Source organism: Vipera ursinii (assembly GCF_947247035.1).
Source record: "Vipera ursinii genome assembly, chromosome: 4".
NCBI classification, from domain to species: Eukaryota; Metazoa; Chordata; class Lepidosauria; order Squamata; family Viperidae; genus Vipera; species Vipera ursinii.
Genome location: NC_139514.1, coordinates 89,507,905 through 89,535,376, shown reverse-complemented (window position 1 = coordinate 89,535,376; position 27,472 = coordinate 89,507,905). Strand labels below are relative to the sequence as shown.

The following is a 27,472-nucleotide window of genomic DNA, read 5'->3' as shown; positions in this document are numbered from 1 at the left end:
TTCAGAAAAGCAATGAAAATCACGATGGAATGAAATGGCTTAATAAAATAAACTGCCATAAGAAAGATACCCAGACTCCTGATATATGGTGGGTTTGTTATAGTGTACAAATACCCTTGACCTTCCTCAAATATTTCAATTAAGGCTATAACCTGAGATCCTTTTAGATTACTCGAGCAATTAAAAAACAAAATCTTTAAACAAATGCATATGCTGCTTCTCACAATTCAGGCTTTGCTGCTACAGATTCTACAGAACAATGTGACTGTAGCAGTTAACTCCCTACAGATTACACTGCTGTTATATTTACCAAAATCAAATTATACTTGTAATTGTTATAGATTATGATTTTAAAATGTTTTGCAGGTTATTTTCTAGGAGAGTAGAAATATGGAACTTTTTTTTTTAAGAAAAGGCTTTCATCATTCTAAACTTTGTATAACCGGCTATCACTGTTGTTCAGGAAATATAAGCATACATGGAATTGTGTATGTGAAAGAACCCAAGCAAGCATGCATCTTAAGTTCTTTGTTTTGAAGGCAAGAATTAGACTTGTAAAAATAGCTAGGGTTTAAAACCTGAACTATCTCAAACTAAAAATGCAATTTGATTCATGTGAACATTTAATTTAAAAGATCTTAAAGCCGGTATTTCTTTGGGTGCCAGTTCAACAAAGATGTTTGATAGTTATATTTATATTCTGCATTCTTTTGGCTACAAACCAGCAGCTCATAATAGATGAAAAATGTATTTCTGCAAGAATATTGTGTAAGGCTTCAGTAGCTAACCAGAATAGAAGACAGGAAACATGGAATGTTGATTCATGATGACACTAACATTTTCTGTATCTTAAAAGGAAAACTTTGATGAGCTTTAACTGCAAGACACAGGGGCAATTGTGAAGTTTTCCTCATCTGTTTTTCAAAAAGTAACAGACTCCAATCTTCAAGTCATGTGTTTGTTTGTTTTTCAAATCATTATGTCTAAAGTCAATGGACCAGTGTGTGAATGTGTGTGTATAATTATAATGCTGACTGTACAATAACAAATTATAATGTCTCAAGATGAGTTTTGCAGTTTGAGCTAGAAAATATCCAAGCAGTACAAAAGTCAGTGCAAAGTCCAGCTGATTAAACTGCGCTTTCCTGGCAAAACAAACAAAAATATAATACAAGGCATTCTGGATTTGCCATCCTGGTGTAAGAGATGAAGCACTATTTTTAAATACAGATTTAAGCTACAATATTCTCATTAAGATTAAAAGAATATAATAGCAAACATCAGCAAACAAGCCTCTGACAAAAATAAAGAGTTGTTTCCGAAATTGCAAAATCCCATAATGCAATCAAACCCAACTTCAAGAGAAAGTCACAGAAAATGAAGGAAGGAAGAAATGAACTATGTTCCACAGGGGTAAAAACATCTAGCCTGTTTCTTTTGTAGTGGGACTTTCTGTAGCAAAATCAGCAGGCACAAGTCATATACAGATTCCTTCTTTGGGTCTAGAAGTCAGTTTGAATTTGTATTATAGACAAAGCTGTGAGGTAGGTAGGAACACCATTCAAGTAGTCATATGCCCGATTCTATCAACAGAAACCCTTTTGTTTAATGCATACATAATTCATTTAACAGTTGACTCAATTTGCTTCATCTCAGAGAAATCCTATTCTTATCCCCTAGAAAGAGTTGTGACATGGTCAGCTGCTGTTTGAATCAGATTTATTTTATTTGATTCAGGGAACTCCTGAGTTCTTGTAACCTTTTCACAAGAGCATTTGCAAGAACTGTAATGTAAAAAAAACCTGTGTGGAGATACGGTTTTTACAATTGGAATAGGAAATACTAGGAAAAGGAATGGGACAATTTGCTGCAGCCAACTCGCCACGATCAACTTGCCACAGCCAACTCTGTGGGAGAACTCACCACAGGACAACTAGCTGTAGGACAATTCAACAATTCAATTTAATTATTTAAAATAGTTAAAAATTACTTTGTGTCATTCACATTTCATTTTGTCCCTTCTTTGGCATCCTTTCTTTAATTATTCTATTCTACTATTTCTTTGATATTAGTGTAACTCTTGTCCCGCGGCAAGACCACACAACATGTGACAATTTACATTCATTACTTACAGAAGTTATCAAGACTTGCATAGTTAGTCTGATCAGTGTGCTCTGAGTGGTAAAACTAGCTCACACAAATGTTGGTTTCTTCTGCACATTTATTGAAGATCTTCCGATCTTAGAATATAAATTCTAATACAAAAATATTCTTTTTATGTTTGTGTATGTGAAAAAAGTCTTTCATCACTTACAGGTGCTGATTATATAACTTTGTAAATAAAAAAATTAAAAAGTATAAAGAGAGAGATTTCAAAGATTATTAAAAGACAATAAATAGGTATGTATTTTGTCTACGAGTTTAAAAAATCCCCAGGGGCTGTAGATATGAGCGTAAATCTGAATAAAACATGCCAAGTGCCCAAATAAACATATTAATTTTTGTAAAAACAGATGCAAAAGCCAAACCTTTTCTAAAAATAAGCACATAACCATTCCTGAGTGGCTTGTTGCTTTAGCCGAAGAAGTTTCATGGATTTTTGCAAACATCCTGAGCCATGTTGAACAATCACTAAAGGGGCCAGCACATTTCATAGAGGGGAAAAGACAACACTGCTATGTTTAAAAATAATTGTGGGCCATAAAGGAACAATTGGCACACTAATCAGCTGTGTGGTGGCTAGCAAAATCAGAAAGGACTGGAAAGAGGCTGTGAAAACACCAGGTGTGGCAGTGACTATGGCTGGTGGTAGTGGGTTTGTTGGGTTTCAAGATGCTGGTGGGCCTCAAAAGACTGCTTGGTGGATCCTACAATGTGAGCCCTCCAAGGTAAACCAGACATGAAAGAAGACTAGTTGAACTAATTTTACTTTATTATAAGGCTACATTAACAAAATCCTGTAAGTCAGCATGCTGGCTGAGGAATTCTGGGAGTTGAAGTCCACAAGTCATAAAAGGGCCAAGTTTGAAGACCCCTGGTCTATAGGCACAAACTTCTGCCCTCCACTTTTAACCGCTTGATCCATCAGGGCAGGTCCTTCCTAAATGTGGGCTTGTGCCTATCTTGCCTGATTCCTCTGTAGGCAGCATCTCTTTCTCTCTTTTCCCAAGATCATTCATACATTCCAATACGCACAGGCATTACACATGGCTACAAGTTGTGCAGGCCTATGCTAGAGCATTTTTGCTGTAGCAATCATTTTGAGAACAATTTTATTATCAGCTAGAGCAGTGTTTTTCAACCTTTTTTGGGCAAAGGCACACTTGTTTCATGAAAAAAATCACGAGGCACTCCACCATTAGAAAATGTTAAAAAAATTAACTCTGTGCCTATATTGACTATATATAAAGTAATTCTCTTGAATAGGAATCAAATAAACACAAAGAAAGTATTTTATAATTACTTTTCAATTTTTCCCACGGCACACCAGGCAACATCTCGCGGCACACTAGTGTGCCGCGGAACAGTGGTTGAAAAACACTGAGCTAGAGAACAGTTGTGCTATTGCATAGCAATTAACACAACTGTTGGATGGCTGTTTTTGTTTTTCTTTGAGTCAGTGTTGCCTTGCCATCAGGTTTGATGGCAAGTTTTCAGAAGTGGTTTGCCATTGCTTGATTCCTAGGGCTGAGATAGAATGTCTGGCCCAAGATCATCAAGCTGCCTTTGTGCCTAAGGCAGGACTAGAATGGTTCTCCCAGATTCTAGATGCCTGAAATCACTATACCAAACTGGCTCTCTTTGATTAATTATTTCGTGAGGGGGTCCTTGGTGCTCTCTGAGCTTTCTTGTTTTCTTGCAGAGGTTTCATTACCCAAACTAGGTAACATCATCAGTGCTTGAAATGTCTGCAAGAAATAAATGAAACATCTGCAAGAAAACAAGCAAGCTCAGAAAGCACCAAGGACCCCTCATGTCAACCCTGAGCTCCAAATATTCTCCTTTATTAAATATTTTATATTTTCAAATATCTTCCAGAGAGGGATTTTTCCAAGGCTTATTCTCATCTAACCCAGAAAATAAATGTGATATCCTTGGACACGCAATGTGGTAAATTTACCAGACGCTTTAAAGACAGAGTTAGTCATATTTGGAGTGATCTGAGTGACAATAAGGACCTGATGAGATGGTCCAATGCATTATGTCACTCAGATATATAAATTTGATATATGCATCAACAATGCCCTACCTATGCCTTCTTTGCCCACCTTTGCTTCTCGGATCCCACTGTTGTGGCAGAGGATGCTAAAGTGAATAATTCATAAAATTGCTTTGACCACTTCTGGAAAAAGCCTAGTTAGACCAAGAAGCTTATTATAACTAGTGTTCAATTATAGAAGCCCTCTTTTCAGGCAAAGGGCTCAAGATGGTAACAACAGCAATAGTTCAGCTCCCTGAAGAAGATATTTGGGGATTCATTTTTGTTTCAGATTTAGTTTTGGAATGAGATGGCCTAATGAACTAAAATACCTAGAGATAAAAGATAAACCTCCCATCCTACATGAATTGGGTCTGAACAGGACTGGAACACTGTATTACTATGACACAGCAGTATCAACTTCAGACTATCTACTAAATGTAACATATTCTAAGACCCAAGTGGTTATCTTGGCTTCCTAAATTCCTTGATGCACTAAACAGTATCCCACCATTAATGAACACAAACCCTGTAATGTAATTACATGTTTCCCGATTAATATTTGCCATTACAAATTGTAGTACAGGTAGGCTTTCAACTACAACCACAATTGAGGCCAAAATTTATGTTGCTGAGAAATTTGTTAAGTGAGTTTTGGCCCATTTTACAGCTTTTCTTACTACATTTGTTATGTGAATCACTTCTGCAGTGGTTAAGTTAGTAACATGATTGTTAAGTGAATCTGGTTTCCCCACTGATTTTGCTTGTCAGAGGGTGGCAAAAGATGATCACACGACCTGAGACACTGCAACTGTCATAAATATGAGTCATTTGTCAAGCATCGGATGCTAATGCCTCCTTAAGTAACACCAGCTGCCTGCAATTAGTGCAGGTTCGCATCCCACCAGGCTCAAGGTTGACTCAGCCTTCCATCCTTCCGAGGTAGGTAAAATGAGGACCCAGGTTGTTGGGGGCAATAAGCTGACTTTGTAATGGAGGGGGGCCGAAAGCCCTAATAAGCAGGCATATACATAGAATGAAGGCTATTGCTAAGCACATTGATTTGTGCTTTAGATTGTAAGCCGCCCTGAGTCTTCGGAGAAAGGCGGGATATAAATGGGATTAAAAAAATATATATCACATGACCATGGGGATGCTGCAACTGTCATAAGTGTGAGAAATGGTCATAAGTTACTTTTTTCAGTGCCATTGTAACTTTGAATGGTCACTAAACTAACTGTTGTAAATCGAGGACTACTTATATTATTTTACAGCAGTTTTGTATGTCAGAATATATACCATATCCTATAAGGGGTCTTTTTATTAAGTATTTTCCACTGCTGCCATACTACAGCAACCAGCAACACATGAGACTAAGGAAACAAAGAATGTCACATGTGACTTGAGATTATCCTTTCTAAGGTGATTAATGATTTGGAAGTATTAAATGGGAAGAATTGTCCATATATCTAGCTTTTCACTTTATGTTTGGCTGTAGTAGGGGCTAAATTCCTGACCAGGCAAGCTTTTGGACTGATTTCCAACCATTTTCTCCCAAAAGCTTAACTCTGGTAAAGATGAATATTGCATTCTATAGAAATATTACCTATAGTAATACTCAAATATAAATGAGACATTAGCAATGATGGAAGGAAAAAACGTCTGTAATAAACTTAAGCCTTATATAGGGGAATAAGGAGAAAAGTTCTCATTTTGAAATCTAAAGGGTATTTGGAAAATACTGTGAAAAACTTTTTTTCTTTTGGGAGAGTTGAGGAAAAGGGAAAAAATTTGATTTATTTTCCCCTTCAACATATCAACTATGAAATGAAATGGTAATTCATGCATTTGTTTTGTACTATAAACACATCTACACACACAGAATGCAGTCTTGAAATTCTTAAAGCAACAGAAAGTGAAATAAACTAGATGGAAATGGAAATATGCAGCAAGATAAAGATGGCTTACAGTAGCTGTATCAGAAAATACTCTGCGCAAAATGGAAAACAATGGCATTTCTAGAGTAATGGTATGTAATGTAACATTACACTCTGGAATTAATTATTTGAGATAAGGGGGAGGGAATTAATATGACACTTCATTTACTTCCAAAGATGATTTTTTGATAAGTAAAATCCTGTATGTTTGTCCTAAAGTCTGGTCTTGCCAACTCCACTGCTCTGCAGCTGAAGAGATGTAAAGAACAGATTAATGAAAAATGTTGCTAGAAGCTTTTCTGCCAGCAGATGGAACTAGAGTTCTGTTGTGTTTATTACCATTATGCTATGTAATAGCAAAGTACAGTATCAAAAATATGAGGTATTAATTCTGACAGAGATGCTTAGAATCATGTTGAAATCACAAATACATTTTAATTTCCTTCAAGGTTTTCCCTTGTTTTCATCTTGTTGTTCAGCTATAACATTAACTACGTAGTTTAAGCATATTTTAAAGCTTAAACGCATTTAAGAAACCAGCAACTGCAAGTCTAAATAACTTTACAAGTGATCCTGTAGATGAATAAAATTAATTCATTGTTATCTTTCAAAGATAAAGCAAAACATAGCATATAGTGCAGGAGAATGCAATACTAATCTACAGGTATTATACTCTAACACAAAAATAGCATCTTTTCTTTTCTTTCAGTGCAAAGGAAATGAACTGAATTTTACTTTCTTTTTTTAAATACATATATTATTGGTTTTAATTATAACAATCTCCAGTGCCTAGTGCACAGCGTGTTGTCTTGGTTTATAATAAAAGAAAAAAACAGTAATAATCAATTAACAATCAGTAATGATTAAGTTTGATAATTCCATAATTAGTAAATTAATTAATAATATATTTCTTTGATCTTCCCTTCTCCCATTTATATTCTCCTTCAACCTTAAGCAAAATGTAATTCTTCATATTTTCAATATATAAATGGTTAAATATACACATTTTTTGTATTTGTACAAATAATAATCTCTATGTCTAGCATTTTTATCTTATATTATTCTTATAACTATCATCTCATTAATTCACCATGCATCCTATTTTTGTAATTTTTGTTTAAGCTTAATTTCCCTTATATTCAATCCAATCTTTATCAGTCATAATTTCATGTTAGTCATCTAAATGTCCAAATTTTCCCTATCATGCATTATAGAAATCCTGTACTTATTATCTGATAGTATTTAGTTTAACATCCTTTTAAAGCAGTTTATATTTCACTTACATTAATAAGTTACATCAACCCACTATTTTTACATTTCATATATTGTAGAACATACTGTATTACTTAAATCTCTTATCCCTCTTGTTATAGGGCCCCTTTATGTTCAGAGTTCTCTATTCTTTTAACCATATTCAAACAAGTGTTTGTTCATGTAATAGTCCATCTGGTAGGGCAAGTCAAATCTCTGTCTCTGGTCTTCTTTTGCTGATTAATGTTCCAAGTTGATATAATCCGCTTACCCGACAATTCCTATATTTTTGCAAATGTTGTCGGGAATACAAAAGATGCAGTAAGTAAGATGTATATACTTTCTGTCTCCCAAACTCTGATAGTTCTCCTAAAAATTCTATAGTCCATTCCATTTGTACTGTTGTATCAGAATCTTGTAGTTTTTTTTCCTGTTTGTATTAGATTGTAATTATTTTCATTTGTTGTTTCATCAATATGGTCATATTCTTCTAATTTGTGGTCTGTTATCTGATTTGTTTATTCATTCATTGTTATTTCCTAGATGTTTTTTAATTGTAGATTTAAATTAGAAATATGCTTATTTAAACCATCAAAGTTGTTTTGAATTTTCTTGTGGTTTGAATCTATTGTCATTTGTATTTGTCTTAACATGGCATTTATTTTATCCTGGAAAGTATTTGTCTTGCCTTGAAATATTACTTCTGGAAGTCATTGATTTTCCAGGCTAAATCCTTCAGGAGAAAATATTGAATGTGGCATCCTGTCATTTTTTAATACGTATACGATATCCATGTTGTCTCCATCCTTCAAACAGTCTTTCATCAATTATCAGTCAGTTCAAAATTACACTTCAGTATGTTAAGCCACTTTTAATCCTTCCTGTAGATTTTCCTTTAAAAGATTACCCAAGAGCCGAGGTTTTTCTTTTCCATAAACAGTTCTTAAATTTAAACAACATTCCAGGTGTTTTCTTTTCTTTCAGACACTTTTTAATCTTATAGCTGGCCTAGCTATTCCTTTGTTCCCAGCTATCTTCAAGGTTATTTGCAATTCAAAGGAACAGATTATTCTTTATCTTTGAGCATTTTGCCAGTTTCTGAGTCCTTATTGTTACTGTTCTATGCTCTGATTCTCCACTAGATGTCAGCAGTTATTTCTTTTTGTTTTTTTAAATCAAAAAGTTATTTTTTGTTATGTATTTTTTATAATTCCATCAAAACATTTCAGGGTATAATCTTGACAGTTCTTTAGTTTCTAAATTTATCCAGACTGTAGTATTTTTAAATTGAATTTTAGTATATCTCTTTCCTCCTTAATATTAATTTGCTGCTTCTGTCTATAAGGGAATGGGGATATAGTCCCCTCCCTTCCCTCCCGGAGGTTTTCTTGCTTTGGGGATCTTTCTCAAGGATTCAATTAGTAGGTAGAAGAAAGAAGATCAATACTCTCACCAATTCCAAGCACCCTGTTCACCAATGTTCAGGTTCATGCTCTTGGACTTCGGCTGCAAGTAGCTTGGGCTAGACACTGATCTCACGCTAGTCTTTCTCCTGTCAGATTGGAGGGCTTCCCCCGGATCAAATGAAGCTATCACCATCGCTTCGTGATCAATGGAGCACGCCTCCTTCACGGTCACCTCTTTGGGGTGACTTCAGACCCATCTAGGGTCCTCCTGACAGGACGAAACCAGCCATGGGGAGTGGAGCCTCGCACTCCATGTGCTATGGGCACAAAACCAGAAGTCCTGAATTTTACTTTCTAGCCACTTAACTGAGATGCTTATGAAACTTTTTTAACCCCTTCAGAATGTAAAGCTATGAACTTTTTTTTAGTGCACAATGAGCTTAATTAGTTTTATTCCCAGATAAGATATACAGCTTTCTTTTTGAAATCCAAAATCAATGGATCTTTTTTAAAAATCCCTGCAACAGTGTTTGTTTTTGGGATTAGGGATAGAGTCTATGAAACAAAAGACCTACTTTTCTCTTTTGATTCTCTATTTTAAGAAAAAAGAACCAGATCAACATATTCCCATAATTATGTAGCAGAAATGAGCATGTTTATTTATCTTGTTTGAAAAGGAGTACATCTGCAGAAACTGGGAGAATGCCAAGACCTGCCACTAATCTCAGCAGAGACGGCCTTTGCCCAATGAGTAGGAAATTCCAGATCAGTAGATGACTGTAGCCTTCCTGAAGGATGACAGTACATAAGGACAGGGAAGAAATGCATATAAAGTGCAATGAAAAGTAGAATCAAAAGCAAAGGACTTTTTTTGGAATGCTTGTTTTTAGCATCTGATGTTTATTATTCCTAACAAAAAAGAACTGAAGCTGCAGGTAGCTGTGGGTTAAGAGCTAAAGCAGATACATTAATAGAAATCTCACTTACTGCTACCTATAATTTAAAAATAAGTAACTTGTATTAGGCAATGGAGTTGCCTCATACTCATTTCTCATCAAGATCCCCTTCTACTCATGCAGTTACTATTACCTATTATAGGAATGTTCCCCTATACTTCCTCCCTGGACTAAAAACAGTCCCCAAGGGGCAATTTTCACTTAAAAGGTTATAGAATCTATGGCCTTCCTTCTGATTAATGGCAACTCCCGGCAGCCTTAGCCACCACGGCCAATAGTAAGGGATGCTAGAACTGCAGTTAAGCAATATCTGCACTGCCAAGACAAAGTTAACGATGACTCCACAATCCAAATGAAATGCAGCCATGTCTGTGCTCATCCTCACATCATCTTTACAGGTCTGCTACATTTGGTGAATGTGTAACCCATATGTTCAGTGTTGTGGTTGGCACTTCTTTTTCCTTGTCACAATTTCTCTTGTGAGGACATCAGAACCCTGCATTCTTCATCATATTAAACAACTACATCCAAACATATGATCCTGTGAAAGTCTAATAGATTGGATTCCCAGGATTTTTCATCAAGATCTGTTGCCCAGGTACTGTAGACTTAAGCTCCGAGTTTTATTTTCCTCTTCTAATGCATATTCCTCTCCACGTTTTAGTCTACTGGAGATTTTCTCCCAGACAATTTTAGCTGTTTCCTTCAAAGCCCCCTTCAGCACAGCATTTCTGCTTATATCCTGTATTGTTGAACTGAAAGTCTTCCTTTTGCTTGTCAAAAACCTGTGGGAACGGCAAGTTTTTGGCCTCCCAACCTTCAGGTTTCCCAAACGTTTCTTATCGGCCTCTACGTGAATTACAGTGATGAGCACTCTCCTGGTTCGCACAGGATGGCATGTGGGAGGTTTGGGAAACGTTATGATAGAGCTTTCACATATATCTTTTAGTATCTTGTTTTTGTAATGATCTCATAGGCACCTGAGTGGTTCTCACTACGTATCCAATTATCACTATGTATCCTATTTTTTTTGAGATTGATGGGGTTTATGTAATGTTGTATTTGGTATTCAGAAAAAGGAGGTGAATAAAAGTTCAGCGGGCAGTTGCTCAGGGTTTTTTTTGGAGAGACGAGGCTGCCTGGCTGGTTCAGAGCATCTCTATCGACCCGGGTCTGAATTCTTTTCCCTACAAAACCCTTTGTTACCATACAAGCTGAAATATATTACTCAAAGCCATGAGGCAGCCTCAATTTTGCTGGAAGGAAAAAAATTTCTTAAATGTTTATGAGTCACATTAAAAGGAAGTAATGCTTCCCTCCTTTAAAGGTGGAGACTGTTGTGTACCCTAACACACAACCAGCAATATAAAGCCTCTCCAGAATAAGCATGAAAAGAAAGGAAGAACATTCAGTCGTGCAAAAGCATGAGATGCTCACAGCTCACAAAGCACTAGGACAAGTCTAGCCACATCTTAGGGTACAGGGTAGTGTTTCTCAATTTTAGCGATTTTAAGATGTGTGGACTTCAACTTCCAGAATTCATGCTGGCTGGGGAATTCTGGGAATTGAATTCATAATTCTTTATAGAATAAAAAGAGTGTATAAGAATACAGAATGTTATCCTTGCAGTCTTAATAAGAGGACTTAGTATTCTTCGGCAGATGAGAGTTTTTTTGTATTCTGCTTCCAATAATGCCTGCTGTATACCACACAGACCATAGTATTTAGCATCCTGGGCCATGGTTATAAATTTCCATCATCTGTGCCTTGTTGCACAAGGAGAGGGCCGCTGAGGGATGACTCGATTCTTTTCTGAGATCTCCCTCTTCTCTGTAGCTGATCCTGTCTCCATGTACTGGTGCATCTGTGATTGTATCAAGCTGACTATGATGGCATTTTACAAATACCCAAGTTAATTTTCAAGACATCTCTACCACAGGACATGACATTTGGTCCAAAGCATAGAAAGACAAGAAATGTACTTTTTCCTTTATGAAAACAAAAACTGTGATTTAGAATAGTTCACAAAGAGGTGCTTACAGATAATAAACAGACAAACAAATTATACAACAGACTAATTAAAATGATTACCGTATTTTTCGGACCATAAGATGCACTTCCCCCCCAAAAAAGTGGGGGGGAAAACGAGGGTGCGTCTTACGGTCCGAAGGTGATCCGTATGGCCAGCCCCAACCTCTGCAAGTGGAGCACGAATCGGCACGTGCTGAAAAACGCCGATCTCACGCTCCTGCAATCTGCCTCGCTCGGTTTCAGCTTTCCTTGCTACAAGAGAAAGCAGGCTGAAACGGAGTGAGGAAGATTGCCAGGAATGTGAATCGGCTGATCTTGCGCTGTTGCAATCTCCCTCGTTTCAGCCTGCTTTCTCTTGTAGCAAGGGAAGCTGAAACCGAGCGAGGGAGTTTGCAGGAGCGCGAGATCAGCCGATTCGCATTTCTGGCAATCTCCCTCGGTCCGTTTCAGCTTGCTTTCTGCAAGAGAAAGCCGGGCCGCAGGGCCGCCTCCGCGGGTACTGCTCTAATGCAGAGAGGGAAGGACAAAGAGGGAGGGAAGGAAGGAAGGGACAATGGGAGAGGGATGGAGAGAGAGAAAGAGAGAGAGAGAAAGAGAGGGAGAGAGGAGAAAGACATAGGGAGGGAGAGAAAGAGGGAGAGGAAAAGAGAGAGGGAGAGGAAGAAAGGGAGAGAGAGAGAAAGAGAAAGAGAGAAGGAGAAAGAAAGAGGGAGGGAAATAGAGGGAGAGAAAGGGAGAGATAGAGGGAAAGAGAAAAATAGGGAGAGAAAGAGGGAGATGGAGATAAAGGGAGAGAGAGAGAGGAGAGAGAAAGAAAGAGGGAGGGGGAGAGAGGGAGAGAAAGAAATTAAATTAGTAACATGATTGTTAGGTGAATTTGGTTTCCCCACTAACTTTGCTTCTCAGAAGGTTGCAAAAGGCGATCACATGACCCTGGAACAATGTGACCATCATAAATATGAATCGATTGCCAAGCATCCGAATGTAAATCCCATGACCCTGGGGATGCTGCAACAGTCATAAGTGTGAAAAATGCTCATGTCACTTTTTTCAGTGCCGTCGTAACTTTGAACAGTCACTAAGTGAATCATTGTAAGTCAAGGACTACCTGTACTTTATCATTTTTTTTTCCTTTTTTGGTGGGGCGTCAAGTTTTTGACACCTTGCTGGGCGACTGGTGGTACTCGGACATTGCCTTGTACTAAAAGTGGTACAATAGATGAAAAGGTTGAAAAGCCCTGTTTTAGTATACCGGTACTATTTGGTTCAGATTCTTTTTTGTTTGCCTGCTCTAAAAACTGGGTGCGTCTTATGGTCAGGTGTGTCTTATGGTCCGAAAAATACGGTAAATAGGGTTATTTTTGAAATAAAACAAAAAGGACATTGATATATTTGAGATATGTCCAGATAAAATGTGTAATTTGGATTGTATAAGTCTAATTTACAATGTGATTTAATTATTCTTAAGAACTTGCATTTGTTATGCTTTTACCCTATTTCTCTTACTTTATAACGTCAAAACAAAGTGGATTCCATTACTTAATATGAGTACTTAGTCAAACCACTGGCTGCATTTCCAAAAATAAGTGACACAATCTAATTTATTTTAATAACTCTTTCATCATCTCATTTTCCTATTCTTTTATAAAATGCTGCTTCCTTCAAACTATTAAGGAAGCATACATTATTAATCATTTTCAGTTTACTTTTTTAAAGAAACAACAAGACAAATCATTTATTTTTCCAAACATATCTATCTATCTTGAAGGAGAATTGTAGTAAAGGGGCAACACAGAAAAGGACCAGGAGAAAAAGCAAGGCAGAATATACTTGCAAAGAATTCTACCTACCACATTTGTTCTCCTTTACAAAACACAAATGATTTTCTGGGGTGAAATATTGCCAGTTAGAATGGCAGTGGCTGCTTTAAACTGAAAGCCCCATTTGAGCTGTGGCAAGAAGCTGTAGGGGCCTGAGAAAACTACTATTTTTGGGTCAGGCCAGCAAAAAATGCCAATGGGACAGAAAAACATTCTAATACTCTCCTAAGGCCTTTGCTAACTGCAGAGTTTAGATCACTTCCCTTTTATACCGTACAATTAGTATTAACAAAGTAAAACAAACAGGTTTCCCTCAAGTTGGAATCTTTCAAATGTGTTGGGTATCAACTCGTAAAAATTGTCAAATAGTATGTGTCTTTTGGTGTATCTTGGAGAAAGTTACATCGTAACTTGAAGTCTCTTCATAAGCACTGCATCAAGAACACATGATGCTATTAAATCAAGCTTGACTTCTGGTGATTTTATGGCCATGGTGATATAACATTTTTAGGAACAGTAAGGAAATACTTTGTCATGCCTTCTTCTGGTATACTATTAAGAAACACAAATAGGGACAAAGTAAGGATATCAATAGATAGGACGCATGAAGACTTTGGTGGAAAAAAGAGAATTAGTCAAAAGAAGCTTAGTAGGCACAGCTGCAGGTCTACAACACCTGCTGAAAAGAAGGACAAAGGGGGAAAATGGTTAATTTCTTAAGCAGACAATGTCCTTTGTAGTGCTTTTGTTTTTTAAGATATGCATGGAGAGATTTTACAATATGGCATTAACCCAAACAGCCATTAGTGCTTGGATTTCAGACAAATTCAGTCCAACTACTAATACAGATATATTTAAAATCAGAGGAATTGCTTGATCATCAGAAAAAAGAAAAATACAGGTAGTCCTAGACTTCAACCCCAACTGGGACTGGAATTTTGGTTGCTAAGCAATGTGGCTATTAAGTGGATCATCACAGGACTAGATCCAATTTTATGACTATTTTTTACCATAGTTAAGTGAATCACAAGGTTGTTAAACAAATCCAGCATCCTCAATTGACTTTGCTTGTTGGAGGCTGGCTGGGAAGGTTACAAATTGCAATGACGTGACTACAAGACACTGCAACTGTCATAAATATGAACTGGTTGTCGAGCATCCAAATTGCGATCACATGACACGATGTGATGGTTTTTAACCTTGAAGATAGGTTGTGAGTCACTTTTTCAAAGCAGTCATAACATCATGCCATTGCTGAATGGTCATACCTTGAGGACTAGCTGTGGCTAGTTACATCATTTTGAGGGGTACTTGGTGTCCTCTGAGCTTTACCCAAAGTAGATAATATCATCAGTGCTAGTGATAATCAGTGATGTTACCTAGTTTGGATTAATGAAATGTCTGCAAGAAAACAAGCGAGCTCAGAGAGCATCAAACCTGAGTTACAAACATTCTCCTTTATTGTTGTCTTCCGGGTGAGATTCAAGGTACTGGTAACAGTGTTTAAAGCCCTTCATGGCATGGGGCCGGAGTACCTTAGGGAACATCTGCTGCCGGCATCAAGCTCCCTGCGCCCTGTGCGTTCCCACAGAGAGGGCCTCCTCAGGGTGCCACCGATCAGAGAATGTCGATTGGTGGCCCCCAGGGGGAGATCCTTCTCTGTGGGCGCTCCGGAGTTGTGGAACCAGCTACCGGTAGAGCTCCGGATGGCGCCCGATCTTCGCTCCTTTCGTCGCGATCTCAAGACGTTTCTGTTTGTTCAAGCCGGCCTAGCCTGATGGGGATTGGTGGGTTTTTTTAATTTTGTGCTTTAATTTTAACTAGGTGTTTTAGAACTTTATTCCAACTGTTTTAATATGGGCAATTATTTAATCTTGTTTTAATGTTTGTATTTAGTATTTTATTCTGCCCTGTGAACCGCCCTGAGTCCTCAGGGAGAAGGGCGGTATATAAATATTATTAAATTAAATTAAATTAAATTAAATTAAATTTATTAGTTACAGCATTCTATCACTTTGAAGGAAAGGAGGACTATAGAGCAGAAGCTAAAGTATAACTACTTGGCTTGAAGGGACTTGATAGCCCTCAGTTGATCAGAAAAATTGAAAAGGTTAAGGAAAATGACATATTCAGAAAGAGTAATCATAAAACATGCTGTGTACAGATAAACAAGGTATTGCAGAATCTGTAAACACTGGATGTAGTATTCTACTCAATCAACTGCTTTTTTGCAACTTCAGGTAGGCAACAGATACAAAGATGAAATTCTGTAGATTGCCTTAGTTGGCTGATAAGACTTTGCAATCAATGAATCCATGACCTTGTGCAGAGACAGATGAGCACATTATTGTTCTGCTATGCTTGCACAAATATCCTGCAAATGAAATAAAAGAATCTTTTCTTTCTGCTTTACTGAAGGGGAAACCAGCTTCATCTTGTTTATATATGCCTGGGCTGGGACAGAAAAGAATCTAGTCATAATTTCTAAATAGTAAACACAAAATATAAAGATAATGACTGAATAGAAACATGCCAGGAAGATCATTTCTCCAGATATTAGTATCAGCTTCAGAACCAACGTAGTCCTGAAAATGAGTTGAAAGCACAGCACAGAAAATACTTCAGTGTTATAATCTGAGAAAACATTGCCATGCAGTTCAAATATTTTTGCACTTTTGTTAATTTTTGCTTTGCCCTTAATTCTTTTATTTTCCTTTCCTATAATGATATTCTAATATGCTTCAATGCTACAAAAATATTCCCACGGGCATCACAAAATCTGAGCTCTCGAGTCACAATATTGATTATTTTCTGAGCAATACACTGTTCTCACCAACCAGTGGTGTGAGCGTAATGATATTGAAATGAGGGTAAAATTCTTTCTTACACATAGTTCAAGATTTAAATCTTTCTTTTGTTAGATAAACCACAAGTATTTTGGCTTCATGGTACACAATTAAAGCTGAATTTACTTGTCTTTCCCAAGCTTGTCTCAGGTTGAAAATACATTACTATTACCCCATAACCATTTGAAAAAGACAATATATTTATCAAGAAAATTTATATAGCCACCCAACTCAGTGACTCCAGGCACAAAACCCAATAAACCCTCATCTGCCTTGGCAACAACAATCAAACAAATCAGTTTATGTACTCCCTAGCACCATGGTGTCCCCAAGTCCACTGGCAAAACCATGCCTTCAGGGCCTTTCAAAAGAGTATCAAAGTGGGCGCCTGTCTTATCCCCACAGGGATGGTGTTCCACAGGGAGGGAGCCATCATGAAGAAGGACCTTCTTCTTAGTCCCATTAGATGAATCTCCTTAAAGAGGGGGCACCTGTAACATGCTTTGCTGGGCTGGGTAGATATAACTGATCTTGGAAATCAGAATTTACCAAGCTCTTAGTTTAGCAAAAACAATGCTATAATCTCATTCACATATATAGATGTCAAAAAGCCTAACTTCAAGTCATTCCATAAACTGCAATTAAAAGGTTATTAACACTGCAGGACACAATTAATCAATTTTTATTAATCGTTAAGTACCACCTCCTGATTGCTACATTGCATTTTCTGGAGGGTTTTTTTGAAGACTACCACTTCAAAACTGTAGTCAGTGCTGAAAGTAGCAGTTCATCATTGGTGAGTGAGAGACACCAGTGTCACACAACCCTATTTTGCAGATGTTGCATCCAGCTCCCATAGGTTTTTGACTACAATTCAAAGGATTGGTTTTAACCAGTAAAGTCATTTATGCTTTGGCACCTGGTATCTACAGGTATTCTTGTATGGTGATGTTGAGAGGTGCACCCAGTGTATGAATGTTGTTATTTTGGTTGTGCTCCCATAAGGTGGAATACCTTAACATTCCTGGCTTTGTATCAATGTTAGCTGAAGTTAATTATCAGCAAAACATGGGTTCTGCATTTTTACTATATAATATCATATTTCACCATTTCTCTGGGAGTAATTAGCCAGCAAAATGACTACATTGGCTATAGCACATTAATTATTTATATGAATGTTAATACCAAAAAGATCTTAAGGATTTTTCACAGTACTGAAACGGCATCTTAACACATCTTTTTTAAGTAAAATTGTATATTATATCTGGAAAATATGCTCAAATATGTGAATGCTATATGTTATCAATAACCAGTTTCTTTGGACTATGTACTGTAACTACAAATCCTTTATTTACCTGGCCTCCAGTGCAACTTACAACCCTGGACTGATGAGATAGTCTTTCCTAACTCATTTCTCATTGTAAGATCTGAGCTGTTTCACAGAAATTTTTATCCAAATTTTTGTCTTGCAACTTCAGTACTGTAATTTCTCTTAACTGAAATCAATCTTTGGTATAATTACAAGAATGATTTTCAGCAGTAGCCAATTCAGACAGAGAGCAGGATTCAATGTACAATATTCATACTAATATGTATTTCAAAAACATAGTTTCATGCTCAAATAATGCATCCCTCATTCTAGGCTCAGAGGTAACTCAATAATTGAATCCATTTTAAGAAAGACATAACATAGTTTTCTCATACTTCTCATACTGTGTCACGTTCTCCCAAAATTAGTATTTTTAACATGAAAATCACAGAAAATAATTATTTTATATAAATATATAAACAGTGATAAATTAAAAATGTAAATTAAATGCTACGATGTTGGGCTTGGTCTTGGATTATGGACAAATGTTTACCATCTTGATCTGTCTCTGATGAAAATTTATAATTATTCCTGAGATGTCTCAAGAGCATCAATCTCTGTTTTTGAGACCAAGTAAATGACAGGATCTTTTGGCCTGCCTTTCCAAGTCAATGAACATTTAGACATTTATTTGATGTTGTGAGGCAACTGACCTCTGTTGATACAATGGTTCTCTTTTAGCATGGGGTCAGCTAGCTTTGCCTTGGTAGCTTTATTTCTCAAACCATATAGATTAGACAAGAGGTGGGGATAATATGCAGTTTTCCTACTCTGAACCACCTTGTTTTTTTTCAAATTCACTTATTGCAGATTTGTTCTGCAGAAAAAGAATAAGTAAATGTTTCATCTGCACCCAGTACTTTCCTATTTCACAGTTACTGAACCTTTTTAATGGATTCATCTCCTGAACACTCTCTGAATTCTCTGTAATGTTTCTATTAGACTGTAATTCCATTTATAAAAAGTTTCCCTATAGACTTTCCATCTTCTTTTATGTAACACTTGAAGTGGTGAGATGGAACTTTCTAATTCTCACTTCAGTGATTTATTGAATGTGACAAAAAGTCTTGGACCTATGCTTATCTTTCCCTAATTACTTCCCTGCCAGGCCTCTAGTCTGCACTCCAGAGGTTCTTAAACCTTCTGTCCAACAAAAAAATGGTGAACCTGCCAGAGGAGAATTGATCTCTCCAGAGCTACTAAAATAAACTCTAAATGGAGAGCTACTATATTGGTATTTTTATTTACAGTACTCAATTGAACAAATCCTTATTGATAGTCAAACAGTAGAGCCACTCCACCGTAATAGCTATCCCAAAAAAAGGGTGACTATATTAGTCACTTGATTGAGTAGGCAGATATAGAAATTGAATGAACAAATAAAACAAACAAACAAACAAACGTCTTAAACTTAATTTACTAGATGTGCCAAGAAAAAGTCTCAGTAACTGAACAAGGTTTAAGCTCAGATTACCCAACTGTTCTTCAGAGTGTAACACTATATCATCTGGCATATCTGCTCCAACCTCACACAGGGGATCTCTCTAAACTGCCTTCATTGACTTGAAGGTGGATTTTGGCTCACTTCCCTGTGAACTGAGGAGAAAATTAGCAGCCACATCTGTAGATGGTTGCTTCTTCAGTTGATAAGGATGCTTTAGGAAAACACTTCTATGCACATCAATAGAATAGAATATCTTTATTGTCGTTGTGTAACAACGAAATTAAGTCAATTACTATTACAAAATCAGTTACTTGCATAATAGCAACATGATAAGTCCTATCTCCATACTTTAAGGAGTTAAGCAGGGATATATTTTGGCCCTCTTATTAATTAAGTTTTAAATAAATTTATTTAAATTTAAGCAATTTTTTTACCAAATGGGAATTATATATACATGACCTTGGCCTACAAATCAATTCTTTTTTAATAAGGCAGCAGCTCCCAACCTTTTTGGCTCCACAGACCAACAGCAGTGGTGGGGGGAGGGGATGGATGGGGAGGGGATGGCTTCCCCGCACATAACCTAATCCTGCACCTGCGCAAATGAAACTTCACACAATCACCTACCACTTGTACAGCCCAGTTACCAACGGGCTGATGACTGTCCCGGGGGTTGGGGACCCGTTATAAGGCACTGCTCCTGCTATCCTATTGCTGTCCCCACTCTATTTAGGTTGATGCCAGTATTATTATGCAACAGAACATTGGAAATCAGTTATTCCTAAATGAACATGGTTATATTCTTTAAGTGCCATCTCATCAGTTGTAATGGTATGTGGGAGACAGGAGGAAAAGCTACAGACTAGACAACATCATGCAAAAGGTATCTCAGTCCACAGAAGAAAAAGGGTTGGAAAGCGTCTCAGAAGGTTTTCTGAGATCTCCCTAGTTTTCTGGAAAGTAAAAGTATGGTGGGGAAGGAATGCTTACAGAATCTGCAAGATTTTGTTACTGCAATATTGTTTTTGTTGTTTACAGTAAAGGTAGTGTTTATGGTTTATGCTTCTTGTCTGGGCTACCTTAAACAACTGATCCTTAGCCTAGATTTTCATGGCTGATAAATATTCTCTTCTTGGAAGAAACCAATAGATCTTGATTTGACTCTCAATGACTCCCTGCATATGTCAGGGTTAGAAAAAGCCATGGCTGAGACAAAGTATAGAATATTTAATTAAGACCTATAAAATTATACAATCAAAGCTTCGCATAATTGCTCAACTGCCTTCATCAACACTCCTCCTATCATCTTAAATACCTTATCTTCAAAGTGAGGGACTAGAGATTCAACATTCCTTTTCAAAAAAAGTTTTTCTGCATTTGTAAAATTACAGCAAATGTGCCAGACATGCCAAGTTACTCACACCTTGACTGGAATCCAATTCAACTATTGCAATTAGCTCTATTTGGGGCTACCCAGAAATGGCAATTAATACAAAATGCATCAGTTAGGCTGCTCACCACTGCAAAGTATGGAGATAATATGCTGCTTGTATCAACTGCTTCCCTGGCACAATTCAAAACATTGATACTGATGTTTAAAATCTATCTGCAGAATCACCTCTCCTGCTTTCAACCTGCCTCAATACTTAGATCAGCAGAAAAGGAACCTTTGAAGATCCCTCAGCTGTTATGGAATTGACTATCTAGTAGACAGTAAAGGACTTTCTCTGGCACAATTCCAAGGCCATGGGATTTATTCTCAGCCTAGGGAGATACATTCAAAGTTTCATTTTTTGCCATTCTTCCTGTCCCCAAGTTCACGTTCTATTGGCTGCTTTTTATAGGAAAAATGGCTCACTTATAAACCATTGACAAGAAAATTGTTTCCTTCTATCATAGAAAGTCTCATGATCCCTGCATGATCCCACAGGTTTCAAGTTGGTTATACAAGCAGCAATGTGACATTATCCTTACCACTCAGTTCAAGTAAAATAAATAACTGAAATGTAGAAAGCACTTGCTTATTGACAAACATGTGCACCAGAATTTACAAGCATCTTTCTAATCTCTTTTCTTAAAATTCTCCTTATTAATCTGTTTTGCACCTTTACTTAGAGATTGTTCTGAACATAAACTCAAAGTCTGCACATATTTATTTCCTAAAGTTTTACAGGGGCATCATTTACTGTCATGTGAATTGTTTTTTTCCAATCAACATCCTAATCCTCATGCACCATAGTATCATAATTCCAAAAGTGCTGTTGAAAAAGAAAAGGGAGGGCTCACAATGCAGTGAACTTCAAAATTGCATTTTCATTGCTTTAGAGAAAGAAGGTATTTTTTTTCTGGACCTGACAACCAAATCTCTCTCACTCCACAAAATTATTTCCTCTATCCTTGTTCTTTTTGGGTTCTTTTTCCATTGTTTCCCCCAAAATAACACCCGGTCTTATTTTTATTTTTTTGCCTCCAAAAGAGGGATTAGGTCTTATTTTCGGGGGATGTATTCCCCCCCCCACTGTCTCAGCATCAACAGCCCTGTCCAACAGAAGCCCACGTGGTTGCCGCCAGCCCACTTCTTTTGTGGCTGTTCACCGTTGCTTGTGTGTGTTGCCCACGGCCTCTGTTTCACTGGCAGAGGCCTTCAGAAAAGGCCTTTGCAGCCCACAACGGAGATCTGGGTTGATGCGGGCATCACCCACGGCCTCCATTTTGCCTTCAAGGCCTCTGCCAGTGAGTGGTGGCAAGCGGCCACGTAAAATGGTTGATGGTGGCCACATGGAGTCCTGCTGGACAGGGCTGTTGATGCTGAGACAGTGGGGAAAAAAATACATCCCCCAAAAATAAGACCTAATCCCTCTTGGTGCCACTGTCACAAGGCAGGTATCAGGGTGTGGGATGCCTGGCTGTGGTGGTCCTGAGGTAAGCGGGTGCAGGGCACGTGGGCAGCTCCACCCCACACTTCACCCTAACTTGATTTTTATGCTTGCGCCTTGCCCCACCTTGTGCAACCAGACGGTGGGATGGAGTGGGCGGGTCTTAACTAGGGCTTATTTTGCGGGTAGGGCTTATATTAGGTGCATGTGCAAAAATCAAGCTAGGTCTTATTTTGGGATAGGTCTTATTTTGGGGGGAACACGGTAGGGCCTCTCTTCTTCTGTGCCTACAAGACTACTGGGAGACTCACTCTCATTTAGAAATCCAAGCTAATTGCTAACATTCAGTTTTGGCAAGGAGGCCGAGGGCTGCACAAAGCTACAGTAGATGCGAGCCCTAGGTTGCTTCTTTCCTGAAGGAAAGGAAAGAAAGGAGAATAAGGCAAGAACAATTTCCAAACTCATCTGCAGTCCAACGATGTCAGTGGAGACTTTCACAGTCCTGAAGCTTCAGTTAATAGAGAAACAAGCCTTTCAGAAGGCTGGCCTAGGCTGCGGCACTAAACTCCAAAATCCCATGCTCTGCCTCATTAACCTGTTGCAATTTCTTTGTAGGACTGCTGGAATTCTATTGCACCAGGAAACAGCCATTGTTCGCACACTGTAAGAACTCCCATTCATCCAGCCTTTCACGCTCCTTTCTTTTAACCTGATCACTTTTTCCTGAACTTTTAGCAAATTTTTGAAAATCAGCTCATTTTAGCTGATACCATAGCTTTAAATTTACTACTATGCAGCAGCCAAAAACAAATAAAAAAACAGGAGGCAACATGCTAATACAAAGTAACTAAGGACTAAATTTGATTTAATGCTTCATTTGTATTAGTCAGTCTGTTTGTGAATCAGTTCTATTAGATATTACATATTATATCAGTTATCTGTCAATAAAACACAAAAGGTGGGACTAAATGTAAAACAAAATGGGAAATGGAGCATAATTACATTGTTTACTTTTTATATTTGACAAAATGATGGCATAATTAAGAAACAAATCCTGCTGACAGTTACAGGTCATAATGATCCACAAAGGGAGGGGAGTCCAAACTATTTAAGGCTAATAAGTTCAAAATTAGAACTCTTAATTGTAAAGAGTCTATAACCAAGACCTTTGCAAGAACGATAACAATACAAAGAGAAAAAGAAACTATCTATATCCATTATCCCACAGAAATAAAAAATATTAAAAAAATAATTAAAAATACATAAATTAAAAACAAAATAAAATATTTCAAAGAGCATACTTGATGGACTGTTAGATCTTTTTGCGCTGTCAGTTTTCTATGTTTATATGTAATGGTCAGTTTCTTTCAAAATGTGAAAGGTAAACAGATTGCTTGCCATGTCTACTGCACAAACAAGCCAAGCCCCATCCTTGGGATGCAGGCAGCACCACAAAAACATGTACTCTCCAGTCCGCGCAAAAACCTCTTTCCACAGAACCGGTCCCTGGTGCCCAAAAGGTTGGGGACCTCTGTCTTAGCGCATGTCTGTCTACTGGAAGTGAAAATGTAGAGTGCGCTCAGAGTCACATGACTGGAAGGGAGGTGGGCAGAGAATGGAGCAGTCACCTGCAGTGCCATGGCTGATCTACCCTATTTTTCAATATGATCTTTTTCTCACAAACACTGCCTGACATAGTACATTTCATTCCATTTGGTTCAGTTTTGCATTGTTAAGTATTTGTTATTTTTATTATTATTATGGTTCATCACAGTCATCCAGATGTTCAGACTGGCGTTGGCATTTTTGGCCACCTATCTAGTCCTTCCCAAGGACCTGGGATAGGCAGATCTGGATGTTCATTGCTGTTACAGATATTGTTGCAGGATGTAAGCTGTTCCGAGTAAAGCTGCCTTTTGCAATTGACTGATGGTGAATTTGTCAATGCCAACGGTGTTGCTCTAGTTGTTTTGGGATTGAACCCAAGGCATCTATTACTATTGGTACTATCTCTGATTTCTTTTGCTACAGTTGTTCTATTTCTATTTGCAGAACTTTGTGTTTTGTTGCCCTCTTCAGTTATTTCTCTTCTATTCGGTTGTCTCCAGGTGCTACCACATCCACTACCTAGACTTGTCTTTCTTATTGTTAACATTGTTAAATCTAGCATGTGGCTTGTCTGTTTGAAGTCTAAAGTCCCAGCACTTTAGCTTTTTCATTTTCTATGTCTTTCTCTATTTTATATTTTTATACAGAGCTCAAATCAGTGAACATATCTTATACTCCAGTCCCTTATTTTCCCCATAACAACAGTTGGGCTGAGAAGAGACTCCCAAATTGGCATTCATGATTAATGACAGCCTAGAACAAACTCTATTGGCTTTTAGTTTGGCATTTTAACCTCTGCAGGTAGTCCTTGACTTACAACAGTTCATTTAGTGATTGAAAACACTGGAAAAAGCGACTTATGACCATTTTTCACACTTATTATTATTTATTAATTCGGTTTATATACTGCCCTACTCCCGAAGGACTCAGGGCGGTTTACGAGGCAAAATTTAAAAACAATACAATATAAAATTAAAATTAAATTAAAAATTAAAATTAAATTAAATTAAGTCTAGCCCCCAAAAATTAAAATTTAAAAATTAAATTTAAAAATTTAATTTAAAAACATTAAAACCCCTCAGTCCATACCAGACAGATAGCTCAACGAGCATCCCCACGGTCATGTGATCAAAATTCAGATGCTTGGCAACTGATTCATATTTATGATGGTTGCAGTGTTTTGAGGTCATGTGTTTTATGACTTCCTGATAAGCAAAGTCAACGGAGAAACCAGATTCACTTAACAACACTGTTACTAACTTAACAACTGCAGTGATTCCCTTAACAATTCCGGCAAGAAAGTTTGTAAAATTGAGGCAAAACTCAAACTCAACAAACGTTTCACTTAGCCATATAAATTTTGGGCTCCATTGTGGTCGTAAGTCAAGGGCCCGTACACCAAACTGAAAAGAAAAAAATATTTCATTCCCAACACTCGGTTGGGTTAAAAAGAATAGAGGGCATCGAAGGAATCAAAGCAACAAGTCTTTGATCCCGGCCCCACCCACTTCTTGCTTCCGCCCCGCCCACCGCATGGCTCCCAACAGATTCCTCTTTGAGGTAAACGTGGCTTTCCTCACCGTTGCTTCCAATGTGCAGCCACATCGAATTTAGAGAGGGGAAAAAAGAAAAGTTCCTGAATCGCCTGCCTGGCTCCTTCCCAGGACAGCACTGCTCTAAACTTATTTACGGTACTTCCATGTCTCTGGTATAAGGTGTCTGCCGCCACGAATACCAAATATTGTCCCCTCCTCGGCACTCTCCCGGCTTGTCTCCGCTGCCCGAGAGAACTTCTCTTGGCCCCATTTTGCCCGCACTTCTCAGCTCTCCCAATTCCTTGTACGCGCACAAATCTCCCATTTGCTCCAACCCCAGGCGGCGTATTTCCTTGGCTGCCCACCCACGACTCCGTCTCTCCCCAGCCCTTCTGCAGCACAGCCCACCGCCACCCTTTTTTCCAGGAGCCTCCGCCGCCTCGGCGCGCCCTCTGGAGAACCTGGATTCCGCCTCGACTCGGCGCTGCAGCTGGTGCAGGAGGGCGCGGTGGGATTATCTCATCCCTCTTTTCTCCGCCCGGGAGGGAAAGGGGATGCAGCCTTCCCAAAAGTTATTCGAGACGAAGAGAACGAGCCTACAGTCTCTCTCCTCCAAGTAGCCGGGAAAGAAGCAGCAGAAAGAGCACGGGGCCAGACAGGAACGGCGGCCCGGAGGGTGCATTTCACCCGAATGCTTGCAATGAATGAAGAGCTCGGGCGCTGTCAGACGTGCTCGGGACAGACTTACCTGTTGGTCATTCCAGCAGCCGCGATTCCCAACATCGCGAAACCGAGAGAGAGAGCAGAAAAGTCCCTCAGCCTAAAGCAATTTTCCTCCCTCCCTTCCTGGCTGGCTGGTTCGGGCGCTCTTCGGCTTTTCCAGGCAAGTTCCGCGCAGTAGCTGCAGGCGGGGCCGCCCCCGCAAAGCAACGCAGGAAGCAGAAGGAGGGAGCGGTGAGGCGGCGGCGGCAGCAGCAATGGCGCTTCACCGCCCACACCACTCCAGCCGCCTCCGCGTCTCTTCCCGCGCCCGCGGCGGTGAAAAAAGGAAGGCCGGCGTAGTGTCCTCGGGACGCCTCGCAACCAATCCAACCCCCCCCCCCCGCCAAGAGAGAGTTTCGGATGGGCGACCGCTGGTTTCTGATCGTGGGAGCCTTTCTGAGAGTTGTTTCTTTCCTAGCCCGTGCTAGAGATAACTGACCGCCCACCGCTGAAAGTTGCCTTGAACCCCAAAACGGCCAGACCAAAATCCGTGTGTCCCCTCTATCTTGTGTGGTTGTGCGTGCGTGCGCGCGCTTTTGAGGCGCGCGCGGGGTTGGGAGGAGGGGGAAATGTTATTTATTTTCCCGTCTGTCTTCGCTCGTTCTTTCTCTTGCGTCGAATCCTCGCCGAACCCCCCCCCCTCTCCCTTTCTAATCCTGGACTCGGAAGTTCTACAGTGGGTGGAAAATGTTCCCTTTCCTAAATCCTGCTTAGGTCTTAGGACGCTTCAAAGGCAAATAATTATAAGCAGGAAGCCTGGTCGAAATCATTAGAAATCCTGGACATTTCTTCCGATTCTTAAAACCTTGGTTTTTTTTCTTATGTCAGAGGATCAATGATGGGTGGCATCAGATGTTCCCATCTGAAGAAGCTTTAAGAATTGTGATAATAGTTGCTTTTCTGGATGTCCATTTACATAAGAGTATGTCTGAATAAAGACCGATTACCTGAATGGCCTACTGAAGTCACAGAATTTTATTTTGTTTGTGGTCTAGAATAGATTACGTCACCCTTTTAAATAAAGAAACCATTAAGACTCAAAATAGCGGTTTGATATCTTTAGATTAGTAGCATCTTCATCCTTAGGTATTTCAAATAACCATGACAAGAACATGTACCAGTTTAGCTAAAGTTTTGATAGCTGGTGACAGCAGTAGTATGAGCTTAATAAGAATTTAGATAAGCAGTTACTGTACTAAGGGTTCAAGGTTACAAAGATTTGGAAGCAACTGCAATAACAAATACATGCCCAGAAGCACAGTTATATACTTGTTAACACAGCACAAGTGTCATGTAAAAAATTAAAATATCTCCAAACTACTATTAAATTGAGTGTGCCTTCATTTAACCAGAAGAATAATTGGGATAACAGTCTGAGGAGAGATTAGATAGGATGTGAACTGTGAGTTTAGCAATATGGCAGAAAGAATATC

At 38.5% G+C, this 27,472-nt stretch overlaps 1 protein-coding gene across 2 annotated transcripts in view; it reads right to left on the bottom strand.

The window, feature by feature from the left end:
* LIMS1 (LIM zinc finger domain containing 1) overlaps window positions 1-27,472 on the bottom strand; it is a 306,378-nt gene that overhangs the window by 58,302 nt on the left and 220,604 nt on the right. The window contains exon 1 of one of the 2 annotated variants that reach the window (XM_083363015.1): window positions 26,026-26,226. The exons of the other annotated variant lie outside the window; for it this stretch is intronic. Coding sequence (XP_083219141.1) covers window positions 26,026-26,060 — 35 coding nt within the window. The 5' untranslated portion in view covers window positions 26,061-26,226. Of the gene's footprint in view, window positions 1-26,025; window positions 26,227-27,472 lie in introns of those variants that run through there. 2 annotated transcript variants of the gene reach the window in all.